The following is a 12905-nucleotide window of genomic DNA, read 5'->3' as shown; positions in this document are numbered from 1 at the left end:
GCTGTGGGGCTGCTGTGGGTCAGCTATGGGGCCCAGACAGTGGTGTCTGCTATGGGGCACCTATGGGTCCGCTATGGGTCCGCTGTGGGTCCGCTATGGGGCACCTATGGGTCCGCTATGGGGCCAATATGGGTCTGCTGTGGGTCAGTTATGGGGCCCAGACAGTGGTGTCCACTATGGGTCCGCAATGGGTCCGCTATGGGTCTGCTGTGGGTCCGCTATGGGTCAGCTATGGGGCCCAGACAGTGGTGTCTGCTATGGGGCACCTATGGGTCCGCTATGGGTCTGCTGTGGGTCTGCTGTGGGTCTGCTATGGGGCCCCAGACAGTGGTGTCCGCTATGGGTCCGCTATGGGTCTGCTGTGGGTCCGCTATGGGTCAGCTATGGGGCCCATACACTGGGGTCCTCTATGGGGCACCTATGGGTCTGCTGTGGGTCCGCTATGGGGCACCTATGGGTCTGCTGTGGGTCAGCTATGGGGCCCAGACAGTGGTGTCTGCTATGGGGCACCTATGGGTCCGCTATGGGTCTGCTGTGGGTCCGCAATGGGTCCGCTATGGGTCCGCTGTGGGTCCGCTATAGGGCACCTATGGGTCCGCTATGGGTCTGCTATGGGGCCAATATGGGTCTGCTGTGGGTCAGTTATGGGGCCCAGACAGTGGTGTCCGCTATGGGTCCACTATGGGTCCGCTATGGGTCTGCTGTGGGTCAGCTATGGGTCAGCTATGGGGCCCAGACAGTGGTGTCTGCTATGGGGCACCTATGGGTCCGCTATGGGTCTGCTGTGGGTCTGCTGTGGGTCTGCTATGGGGCCCAGACAGTGGTGTCCGCTATGGGTCTGCTATGGGTCTGCTGTGGGTCCGCTATGGGTCAGCTATGGGGCCCATACACTGGGGTCCTCTATGGGGCACCTATGGGTCTGCTGTGGGTCCGCTATGGGGCACCTATGGGTCTGCTGTGGGTCAGCTATGGGGCCCAGACAGTGGGGTCTGCTATGGGGCACTTATGGGTCTGCTGTGGGTTCACTATGGGGCATCTGTGGGTCCGCTATGGGGCACTGTGGGTCAGTCCGCCATGGAGCATCTGTGGCTCCGCTATGGGTCCGCTATGGGGCATCTATGGGTCCGCTATGGGTCTGCTGTGGGTCAGCTATGGGGCCCAGACACTGGGGTCCACTATGGGGCCACTATGGGTCTGCTGTGGGTCCGCTATGGGGCACCTATGGGTCGGCTATGGGGCCACTATGGGTCCGCTATGGGTCTGCTGTGGGTCCGCTATGGGGCACCTATGGGTCCGCTATGTGTCTGCTATGGGGCCAATATGGGTCTGCTGTGGGTCAGTTATGGGGCCCAGACAGTGGTGTCCACTATGGGTCCGCAATGGGTCCGCTATGGGTCTGCTGTGGGTCCGCTATGGGTCAGCTATGGGGCCCAGACAGTGGTGTCTGCTATGGGGCACCTATGGGTCCGCAATGGGTCCGCTATGGGTCTGCTGTGGGGCCAATATGGGTCTGCTGTGGGTCAGTTATGGGGCCCAGACAGTGGTGTCCACTATGGGTCCGCAATGGGTCCGCTATGGGTCTGCTGTGGGTCTGCGTGGGTCAGCTATGGGGCCCAGACAGTGGGGTCCACTATGGGGCACCTATGGGTCCGCAATGGGTCCGCTATGGGTCTGCTGTGGGGCCAATATGGGTCTGCTGTGGGTCTGCTGTGGGTCCGCTATGGGGCACCTATGGGTCCGCTATGGGTCTGCTGTGGGTCAGCTATGGGGCCCAGACACTGGGGTCCACTATGGGGCACCTATGGGTCCGCAATGGGTCCGCTATGGGTCTGCTGTGGGGCCAATATGGGTCTGCTGTGGGTCTGCTGTGGGTCCGCTATGGGGCACCTATGGGTCCGCTATGGGTCTGCTGTGGGTCAGCTATGGGGCCCAGACACTGGGGTCCGCTATGGGGCACCTATGGGTCCGATATGGGTCTGCTGTGGGTCAGCTATGGGGCCCAGACACTGGGGTCCGCTATGGGTCCACTATGGGTCTGCAATGGGTCCACTATGGGGCCACTATGGGTCTGCTGTGGGTCCGCTATGGGGCATCTATGGGTCCACTATGGGTCAGCTATGGGTCCGCTATGGGGCATCTATAGGTCTGCTATGGGGCACTGTGGGTCAGTCCGTTGTGGGGCGTCTGTGGCTCCGCTATGGGGCATCTGTGGGTCCGCTATGGGGCATCTGTGGCTCCGCTGTGGGGCATCTATGGGTCCGCGATGGGGCATCTGTGGGTCAGTCCTTTGTGGGGCATCTATGGGTCCACTATGGGTCAGCTATGGGTCCGCTATGGGGCATCTGTGGGTCAGTCCGCTGTGGGGCGTCTGTGGGTCCGCTGTGGGGCATCTATGGGTCAGTCCGTTGTGGGGCACTGTGGCTCCGGTATGGGGCATCTATGGGTCCGCTGTGGGGCATCTATGGGTCCGCTATGGGGCACTGTGGGTCGGTCCGCCGTGGGGCGTCTGTGGCTCCGCTGTGGGGCATCTATGGGTCCGCTATGGGGCATCTGTGGCTCTGCTGTGGGGCATCTATGGGTCCGCTATGGGGCATCTGTGGCTCTGCTGTGGGGCATCTATGGGTCCGCTATGGGGCATCTGTGGGTCAGTCCTTTGTGGGGCATCTATGGGTCCACTATGGGTCAGCTATGGGGCATCTGTGGGTCAGTCCGCTGTGGGGCGTCTGTGGGTCCGCTGTGGGGCATCTATGGGTCTGCTATGGGGCACTGTGGGTCAGTCCACTTTGGGGCATCTGTGGGTCCGCTGTGGGGCATCTATGGGTCAGTCTGTTGTGGGGCACTGTGGCTCCGGTATGGGGCATCTATGGGTCCGCTGTGGGGCACTGTGGGGCATCTATGGGTCTGCTATGGGGCACTGTGGGTCAGTCCACTGTGGGGCGTCTGTGGCTCTGCTATGGGGCATCTGTGGGTCCGCTGTGGGGCACTGTGGCTCCGCTATGGGGCACTGTGGGTCCGCTATGGGGCACTGTGGGTCAGTCCGTTGTGGGGCATCTATGGGTCCGCTATGGGGCACCTGTGGGTCCGCTATGGGGCACTGTGGGTCAGTCCGTTGTGGGGCATCTATGGGTCCGCTGTGGGTCCGCTGTGGGTCCGCTATGGGGCACTGTGGCTCCGCTGTGGGTCCCCCGCGGGTGGGGGAGGGGCGGCCGCGGGCGGCAGGAAGTGGGGGGGGGGGGGGGGGGGGGAAGGGGCGGTTCCAGCCCCACTGCCGCCACGCGGCCCCTCCCCCCCCTCTGACGTCATCAGCCGCCTCCCGCCGCGGCCAAAGGGGTTTATTTACAGTGGGGGGAGGGGACGGGCGGGGGGGGGGAGGGGGCGGCGGCCGTGATGTCATCGCGTCGTCACCGCGATGTCACTGTGATGTCACTGTGATGTCACCGCGTCATCACTGTGATGTCACTGCGGCGTCACTGTGATGTCACCGCATTGACACTGTGATGTCACCGTAATGTCACCGCGTTGTCAGTGTGATGTCACCACGTTGTCATCGTGATGTCACCATGATGTCACCGCGTCGTCACTGTGATGTCACTGCGTCGTCACTGTGATGTCACCGCATTGTCACCACTGCGGTGTCACTGTGATATCACCGTGATGTCATCGCGTCGTCACTGTGATGTCACCACGTCGTCACTGTGATGTCACCGCATTGTCACCACCGCGGTGTCACTGTGATATCACCGTGATGTCACCGCGGCGTCACTGTGATGTCACTGTGATGTCACTGTGATGTCACCGCACCGCCACCGTGATGTCACCGCATTGACACTGTGATGTCACCGTAATGTCACCGCGTCGTCAGTGTGATGTCACCACGTTGTCATCGTGATGTCACCGTGATGTCACCGCGTCATCACTGTGATGTCATCACGTCGTCACTGTGATGTCACCGCATTGTCACCACCGCGGTGTCACTGTGATATCACCGTGATGTCACCGCGTCGTCACTGTGATGTCACTGCGTCACCACCGTGATGTCACCGCGGTGTCACTGCGTTGTCTCTGTGATGTCACCGTGATGTCACCTCATCGCCACCGTGATGTCACCGCGTTGTCACCACTGCGCTGTCACCATGAGATCACCGTGATGTCATCGCGTCACCGTGATGTCAATGCATTGTTGCGGTGATGTCACCGCGATGTCACCGCATCGTCACTGTGATGTCACCGCGTTGTCACCACTGCGGTGTCACTGTGATATCACTGTGATGTCACCACAATTTCACTGCGTCGCCACTGTGTTGTCACCGCGTCCTCACCGTGATGTCACCGCATTGTCAACGTGATGTCACCGCGTCACCACTGTTGTCACTGTGATGTCTCCGCATCGTCACTGTGATGTCACCGCGTTGTCACCACTGCGTTGTCACTGTGATATGACTGTGATGTCACCGCGATGTCACCATGTTGTCACCGCGTCCTCACCGTGATGTCACCACATTGTAACCGTGATGGCACCGCGTCACCACTGTTGTCACCGTGATGTCACTGTGATGTCACTGCACTGTTACTGTGATGTCACCGTTTCACCATGTTGTCACCGTGATGTCACCGCGTCCCCGCTCTGATGTCACCGTGTCCTCTCCGCGATGTCACACTGATGTCACCACGATGTCACCGCATTGTCACTGTGATGTCACCGCGTCCTCACCGTGATGTCACATCGCCACCGCGATGTCACCGTGATGTCACCGCATTGTCACTGTGATGTCACCGCTTCGCCACCGTGATGTCACCCCGTCCCCACTCTGATGTCACCCCATCGCCACTGTGATGTCACCGCGTCCACACCGTGATGTCACGTTGTCACCGTGATGTCACCGCGATGTCACCGCATTGTCACTGTGATGTCACCGCGTCACCACCGTGATGTCACGTTGTCACCGTGATGTCACCGCGTCCACACCGTGATGTCACCGCATTGTCACTGTGATGTCACCGCGTCCTCACCGCGATGTCACGTTGTCACCGTGATGTCACCGCGTCGCCACTGTGATGTCACCGCATTGTCACTGTGATGTCACCGCGTCCACACTGTGATGTCACGTTGTCACCGTGATGTCACCGCGTCCCCGTTATGTCACCACATTGTCACCGTGATGTCACCGCGTCCCACCGTGATGTCACCGTGATGTCACCGCGTCGTCACCGTGATGTCACCGTGATGTCATGGCATAGCCCAGGCGGAGGGGGAGGGGGGGAGGGGGAGGGGCGGGGCCTGGGCGGGGCTGACGTCAGTGGCGGGCGCGGGAGATGACCACGCCCAGCAGGCCGGCCAGCCCGGCCACGCCCAGTGCCACGCCCCCCACGATGGCCGCGCCCAACAGCCCGTCTGGGGGGGGGGGGGAGGGGGGAGGGGGGGGAGGGGGGGAGAGAGAGAGGGAGAGGTCAGAGGGGGGACCCACCGCCCCTCCCCCACCCCGTGGGGAGGGGCGGGGGGGAGGGGTCGATGGGGAGATGTGGGGCGCTATGGGGCGGCTATGGGGGGAGGGGGGATGGGGGGGGTGTGGGTCACAGCGGGGGGCTGCAGGGCGCCGTGGGGCGCTATGGGTCACTGTGGGTCACTATGGGTCACTGTGGGTCGCTATGGGGGGCTGTGGGTCGCTATGGGTCACTGTGGGTCATGGTGGGTCGCTATGGGGGGGTGGTCTGTGGCTATGGGTCGCCGGGGGTGGCTATGGGGGGGCTGTGGGTCGCAGTGGGTCACGGTGGGTGGCTATGGGGTGGTGGGGGGTGGCTATGGGTCGCTGTGGGTCGCTATGGGGTGGCTGTGGGTCACGGTGGGTCACGGTGGGTGGCTATGGGGTGGCTGTGGGTGGCTATGGGTCACAGTGGGTGGCTACAGGGGGGCGGTGGGTGGCTATGGGGTGGCCGTGGGTCGCAGTGGGTCGCTATGGGGGGACTGTGGGTCGCAGTGGGTCACGGTGGGTGGCTATGGGGGGGCGGTGTGTGGCTATGGGTCGCCGTGTGTGGCTACGGGGGGGCCGTGGGTCGCTATGGGGTGGCCGTGGGTCGCGGTGGGTGGCTATGGGGTGGCTGTGGGTCGCTATGGGGGGGCCGTGGGTCGCTGTGGGTCGCTATGGGGGGGCCGTGGGTCGCTGTGGGTCGCTATGGGGTGGCTATCGGTCGCTATGGGGGGGCGGTGTGTGGCTATGGGGGGGCCGTGGGTCGCGGTGGGTCGCTATGGGGTGGCTATCGGTCGCTATGGGGGGGCGGTGTGTGGCTATGGGGGGCCGTGGGTCGCGGTGGGTGGCTATGGGGGGGCAGTGGGTGGCTATGGGGTGGCTATGGGTCACTGTGGGTGGCTATGGGGGGGCCGTGGGTGGCTATGGGTCGCTGTGGGTGGCTATGGGGGGGCCGTGGGTCGCTGTGGGTCGCTATGGGGGGCTGTGGGTCGTGGTGGGTGGCTATGGGGGGGCCGTGGGTCACGGTGGGTGGCTATGGGGAGGCAGTGGGTGGCTATGGGGTGGCTATGGGGGGGCCGTGGGTCGCAGTGGGTGGCTATGGGGTGGTGGGGGGTGGCTATGGGCCGCTGTGGGCGGCTATGGGGGGGCAGTGGGTGGCTATGGGTCGCTGTGGGTCGCTATGGGGTGGCTATGGGCCGCGGTGGGTGGCTATGGGGTGGCCGTGGGCCGCAGTGGGTGGCTATGGGGGGGCAGTGGGTGGCTATGGGTCGCTGTGGGTTGCTATGGGGTGGCTATGGGTCGCTGTGGGTCGCTATGGGGTGGCTATGGGCCGCGGTGGGTGGCTATGGGGTGGCCGTGGGTCGCAGTGGGTGGCTATGGGGGGGCAGTGGGTGGCTATGGGTCGCTGTGGGTCGCTATGGGGTGGCCGTGGGTCGCTGTGGGTGGCTATGGGGAGGCAGTGGGTGGCTGTGGGTCGCTGTGGGTGGCTATGGGGAGGCAGTGGGTGGCTATGGGGTGGCTATGGGGGGGCCGTGGGTCGCAGTGGGTGGCTATGGGGGGGCCGTGGGCCGCTGTGGGTCGCTATGGGGGGGCCGTGGGTGGCTATGGGGTGGCTATGGGGGGGCCGTGGGCCGCTGTGGGTCGCTATGGGGGGGCTGTGGGTGGCTATGGGGTGGCTATGGGGGGGCCGTGGGTCGCGGTGGGTCGTTATGGGGAGGCAGTGGGTGGCTATGGGGTGGCTATGGGGGGGCCGTGGGTCGCTGTGGGGTGGCTATGGGGAGGCAGTGGGTCGCTGTGGGTGGCTATGGGGGGGCCGTGGGTGGCTATGGGTCGCAGTGGGTCGCTATGGGGTGGCCGTGGGCCGCTGTGGGTGGCTATGGGTCGCTATGGGGTGGCTATGGGCCGCTGTGGGTGGCTATGGGGGGGCCGTGGGTCGCTGTGGGTCGCTCTGGGGAGGCAGTGGGCCGCTGTGGGTCGCTATGGGGGGCAGTGGGTGGCTATGGGGTGGCTATGGGGGGCCGTGGGTCGCTGTGGGTCGCTATGGGGGGGCCGTGGGTCGCGGTGGGGCTCACCCCGGCGCATGCGCTGTCGGATGAGCTCCCGCAGGCGCAGCCCCTGTTGGTTGTGGGGCTCCGCCGTCAGCAGCCGCTCCACGTGGCCCAGAGCCCTCTCGTACTCCTGCCCCACGGCGGGGGGGCACCGGGGGGGACACAGAGGGGACATGGGGACACAGGGGGACACGGGGGGACACAGAGGGGACACGGGGGGACATCAGGGGACACAGAGGGGACACGGGGGGGACATGGGGGGGACATGGGGACACAGAGGGGACGTGGGGGGATGGGGGACACAGAGGGGACATGGGGACACGGGGGGACACGGGGGGACACAGAGGGGACACGGGGGGGGGACAGAGGGGACACAGAGGGGACATGGGGACACGGGGGGACACGGGGGGACACAGAGGGGACACAGAGGGGACACGGGGGGGACACGGGGGGGACACAGGGGGGACACAGGGGGGACATGGGGACACAGAGGGGACACGGGGGGGACATGGGGGGACATGGGGGGACACAGAGGGGACACGGGGGGGACACGGGGGGGACACAGAGGGGGGACACGGGGGGGACACAGAGGGGACATGGGGGGACACAGAGGGGACATGGGGGGACACAGAGGGGACACAGAAGGGACATGGGGGGACATGGGGGGACACAGAGGGGACACAGGGACATGGGGGGGACATGAGGACACAGAGGGGATGTGGGGGGACACGGGGACACAGAGGGGACACAGGGACATGGGGGGGACATGAGGACACAGAGGGGACGTGGGGACACAGAGGGGACATGGAGGGGACATAGGGGGACACGGGGACACGTGGGGGGACACAGAGGGGACACAGGGACACGGGGGGGACAGGGGAGGACAGGGGGACAGAGGGACAGGAGGGACATGGGGGGACACAGGGACACGAGGGGACAGAGGGGACATGGGGGGACAGAGGGGACGGGGGGACAGAGGGACAGGAGGGACATGGGGGGACACGGGGGGGACAGATGGGGAGGGCCATGGGGACACACGGGGGACATCAGGAGGGACATGAGGGGACATGGGGGGGACACGGGGGGGCACATGGTGACACATGGGGACATAGAGGGGACACAGAGGGGACACCGTGAGGCCGGGGGTCCTTTTCACCCCCCCCAGTGCCCCCCCCCCCGTGTCCCCTGGGGTGTCCCTGTCCCCCCCCCCCGTGTCCCCACAGTCACCCCACATCCCTCTGTCCCCCCCCCCGTCCCCCATCCCCCCGTGTCCCCTGTCCCCACCTGTCCCCCCCTGTCCCCTCAATGTCCCCCTGCGTCCCCCATGTCCCTGTCCCCCCTATCCCCCGTGTCCCCTCCATGTCCCCCCGTCCCCCCCCGTGTCCCCATGTCCCCCCGTGTCCCCTCCATGTCCCCCCCTCCCCCTCATGTCCCCCTGTCCCCCCATCCCCCCGTGTCCCCTCCATGTCCCCCTGTCCCCCCCTGTCCCCCCCGTGTCCCCCCATCCCCTCCATGTCCCCATGTCCCCCCCATGTCCCCCCGTCCCCCTGTCCCCCCATCCCCTCCATGTCCCCCTGCGTCCCCATGTCCCTGTCCCCCCCATCCCCCCCCGTCCCCTCCGTGTCCCCCCGTCTCCCCCTGTCCCCATGTCCCCCCCGTCCCCTCCATATCCCCCTGCGTCCCCCATGTCCCTGTCCCCCCCATCCCCCCGTGTCACCTCCATGTCCCCCCATCCCCCCCCGTCCCCTCCATGTCCCCCTGTCCCCCCATGTCCCCCTGTCCCCCTCTGTCCCCCCCCTGTCCCCCCGTCCCCCTGTCCCCCCCCCGGCCCCCCGTCCCCCCCGTGTCCCCATGTCCCCCTGTCCCCCCATCCCCCCGTGTCCCCTCCATGTCCCCCTGTCCCCCCATGTCCCCCTGTCCCCCTCTGTCCCCCCCCCGGCCCCCGTCCCCCCCCGTGTCCCCATGTCCCCCCATGTCCCCCCGTCCCCTGTCCCCCATCCCCTCCATGTCCCCCTGTGTCCCCATGTCCCCATGTCCCCCCCTGTCCCCCCCGCCCCCCCCGCCCCCCCACCTTGAGGCGGTAATTGCCCAATGCCAAATAGAAGACGTAATCGCGCTGCTCCTCCCGCGTCCCCTTCGGCATCAGCTCTGGGGACACGGGGACACGGCGGGGACACGGCGGGGGACACACGGGACGGGGGGACGCGGGGAGGGTACAGGGACGGGGGGGACGCGGGGGGACACAGGGACAGGGGGGGATGCGGGGACAGGGGGGGACAGGGGGGGACAGGGGGGGACACAGGGACAGGGTGACATGGGGGGACACAGGAAGGACACGGGGACAGGGGGACACAGGGACAGGGGGGGACATGGGGGGACAGGGGGGGACACAGGGACAGGGGTGACATGGGGGGACAGGGGGTGACATGGGGACAAGGGGGGGGACAGGGACGGGGGGTGACATGGGGGGACATGGGAAGGACATGGGGGGACAGGGGGGGACACGGGGACAGGGGGTGACATGAGGGGGACACGGGAAGGAGATGGGGGGACACAGGGACAGGGGTGACATGGGGGGACACGGGAAGGACACGGGGACAGGGGGACACAGGGACGGGGGTGACATGGGGGGACAGGGGGTGACATGGGGACAAGGGGGGGGACAGGGACGGGGGGTGACATGGGGGGACATGGGAAGGACATGGGGGGACATGGGGGGGACACAGGGACAGGGGGTGACATGGGGGGACATGGGAAGGACATGGGGGGACAGGGGGGACACGGGGACAGGGGGTGACATGAGGGGGACACGGGAAGGACATGGGGGGACACAGGGACAGGGGTGACATGGGGGGACACGGGAAGGACACGGGGACAGGGGGACACAGGGACGGGGGGGACATGGGGGGACAGGGGGTGACATGGGGACAGGGGGGGACACAGGGACGGGGGTGACATGGGGGGACATGGGGAGACGCGGGAAGGACACGGGGACAGGGGGTGACATGGGGGGACAGGAGGTGACATGGGGACAAGGGGGGGACAGGGACGGGGGGTGACATGGGGGGACATGGGAAGGACATGGGGGGACACAGGGACAGGGGGTGACATGGGGGGGACACGGGAAGGACATGGGGGGAAGGGGGGACAGGGGGTGACATGGGGGGACAGGGGGTGACATGGGGGGACACGGGAAGGACACGGGGGGACACAGGGACAGGGGGTGACATGGGGGGACACGGGAAGGACATGGGGACAAGGGGGGGGGACAGGGGGTGACATGGGGGGACACGGGAATGACATGGGGGGACACAGGGACAGGGGGTGACACAAGGGGACATGGGGGGGACATGGGGGGACACAGGGGGACATGGGGACAACATGGGGGGATGTGGGCGGGACAAGGGGTGACATGGGGGGGGACACAGGGGGGACACAGGGGGGACACAGGTCAGTCCCTGCCGTGCTGGGGACGCCCCTGTCCCCCCTGTGTCCTGTCCGTCTGTCCCCCCCCCCTCCATGTCCCCTGTCCCCCTCCCCTGTCCCCAGGGCCACCCCCTGTCCCCTCCATGTCCCCTCACCAGGCAGCAGCTCCACCCCACAGGCGATGTCCCCCCCAGTGTCCCCTGTCCCTGATGTCCCCCCATGTCCCCCCCCATGTCCCCCTGTCCCCACGTCCCCTCCCATGTCCCCCCGTGTCCCCATGTCCCCCCGTGTCCCCACGTCCCCCTGTCTCCCCCTATATCCCCCTGTCCCCCCATCTCCCCCCCATCCCCCTGTCCCCCCATGTCCCCATGTCCCCCCGTGCCCCCACGTCCCCCTGTCCCCTCATGTCCTCCTGTCCCCCCATGTGTCCCCATGTCCCCCCCATGTTGCCCCTGTCCCCTTCCATGTCCCCCCCCATGTCCCCCTGTCCCCCCATGTCTCCCCTGTCCTCCCCATGTCCCCCCGTCTCATGTCCCTCTGTCCCCCCATGTCCCCCTGTCCCCTCCCATGTCCCTCTGTCCCCCCTATATCCCCCTGTCCCCCCATCCCCTCCCATGTCCCCCGTACCCCCCCATGTCCCCATGTCCCCTCCCATGTCCCTCTGTCCCCTCCATGTCCCCATGTCCCCCTGTCCCCTCCCATGTCCCCCTGTCCCCCCCATGTCCCCCTGTCCCCCCATCCCCTCCCATATCCCACCGTCCCCCCCATGTCCCCCTGTCCCCCCCATGTCCCCCCATCCCCTCCCATGTCCCCCCGTCCCCTCCCATGTCCCCCTGTCCCCTCCCATGTCCCCCTGTCCCCCTGTCCCCTCCCATGTCCCTCTGTCCCCCCATATCCCCCTGTCCCCCCCATGTCCCCCTGTCCCCCCATCCCCTCCCATATCCCCCTGTCCCCCCCATGTCCCCATGTCCCCCCGTCCCCTCCATGTCCCCCTGTCCCCACATCCCCTCCCATGTCCCCCCGTGTCCCCATGTCTCCCCCATGTCCCCCTGTCCCCCCCATGTCCCCCCCATACCCCCCCCGCCCCCTCACCGGTGAGCAGCTCCACCCCGCGGGCGATGTCGGCCCCGTACCGGCTCCGCACCAGCCCCCAGGCGTACTCGAACTGACACCGCCGCGACACGGCCCCGCTCCGCCGCTGCTCCGCGAACCGCCGCTCCAGAGCCTACGGAGGGGGTCACCGGAGGGGTCAGAGGTCAAAGTTGAGGGGTCGCGGGGGGGGTGGGGGGGTGGGGGCGGGGCCTCACCATCAGGTCCTCGGCCGCCACCACATCGTCGAACTCGGGATCCATCGCACCCGGAAGCGGCGGCGCCCGGAAGTGACGGATGCCACTTCCGGGCGGCGCCCAGGAGTCAAGAAAGCCTCTCATTGGTTGGGACCGCGCCGGCGGGACACGCCCCCCCCTCAAGCCTTCCTCCAACCCCCGACGCCGTAGCAACGGCGCCGCGCACGCGGAGGGGAGGGGGGGCGTGGCCTCGAGGCTGTGAGGGGGCGAGGTCTAAACGTGCGCGACGTGACCTGCGGGCGGGGGCGGGGTCTGGAGGCTGGGGGGCGTGGCTTGGCCGCTGGCGGGGAGGTGCGGCCTGGGCGAGAGGCGGGGTCTAGCGCTGGGGGCGTGGTCTGGGGCGTCGGGGGGCGGGGTTTGGAAGCTGGGGGCGAGACAAAGCTGTTGTTGGGCGGGGCCTGAGGGTCGGGGGCGTGGCCTGGAGGCCGGAGGGGCGTGGCCGGGAGGAGGCGGCGAGGCCTGGGAGCCCCGAGGGGGGGGGAGGGGGGGCTGTGTCCCTTATTGGGGGGTCTGGGGAGGGGTCTGGGACCCCTATTTGGGGGTCACCTCCCCCCGTGTGTCCCCCCCTTGAGCAATGTGGGGGGGTGAGGTCACACTCGGACCTCTGGGACCCCTGGGGG

At 67.0% G+C, this 12905-nt stretch overlaps 1 protein-coding gene across 1 annotated transcript; it reads right to left on the bottom strand.

The window, feature by feature from the left end:
* Positions 1-3321: 3321 nt before the first annotated feature.
* Positions 3322-12292, bottom strand: FIS1 (fission, mitochondrial 1). Its single transcript, XM_082500603.1, has 5 exons — positions 12247-12292; positions 12032-12164; positions 9585-9661; positions 7538-7643; positions 3322-5392 (listed from the first exon to the last, which is right to left on the bottom strand). Exons 1-5 carry the CDS (start codon positions 12289-12291, stop codon positions 5295-5297), a joined length of 459 nt encoding a protein of 152 aa, XP_082356729.1. The 5' UTR covers position 12292; the 3' UTR covers positions 3322-5294.
* Between the last annotated feature and the right edge of the window lie 613 nt (positions 12293-12905).

The sequence above is a fragment of the Vanellus vanellus genome (assembly GCF_965231255.1).
Source record: "Vanellus vanellus genome assembly, contig: HAP1_SCAFFOLD_2232, whole genome shotgun sequence".
Classification (NCBI taxonomy): Eukaryota; Metazoa; Chordata; class Aves; order Charadriiformes; family Charadriidae; genus Vanellus; species Vanellus vanellus.
Note: the sequence above shows the minus strand (reverse complement) of the source record. Positions and strands in the feature narration are given on the sequence as shown.

Coding starts and splice junctions, on each gene's coding strand:
- FIS1 (XM_082500603.1), bottom strand. CDS start 12,291: ATGGATCCCGAGTTCGACGATGTGGTGGCGGCCGAGGACCTGATG. Junction 9,662..12,031: donor CGGGGTGGAGCTGCTCACCG/GTGAGGGGGCGG, acceptor CCGTGTCCCCAG/AGCTGATGCCGAAGGGGACG. Junction 5,393..7,537: donor CCGACAGCGCATGCGCCGGG/GTGAGCCCCACC, acceptor CCCCCCCCCCAG/ACGGGCTGTTGGGCGCGGCC.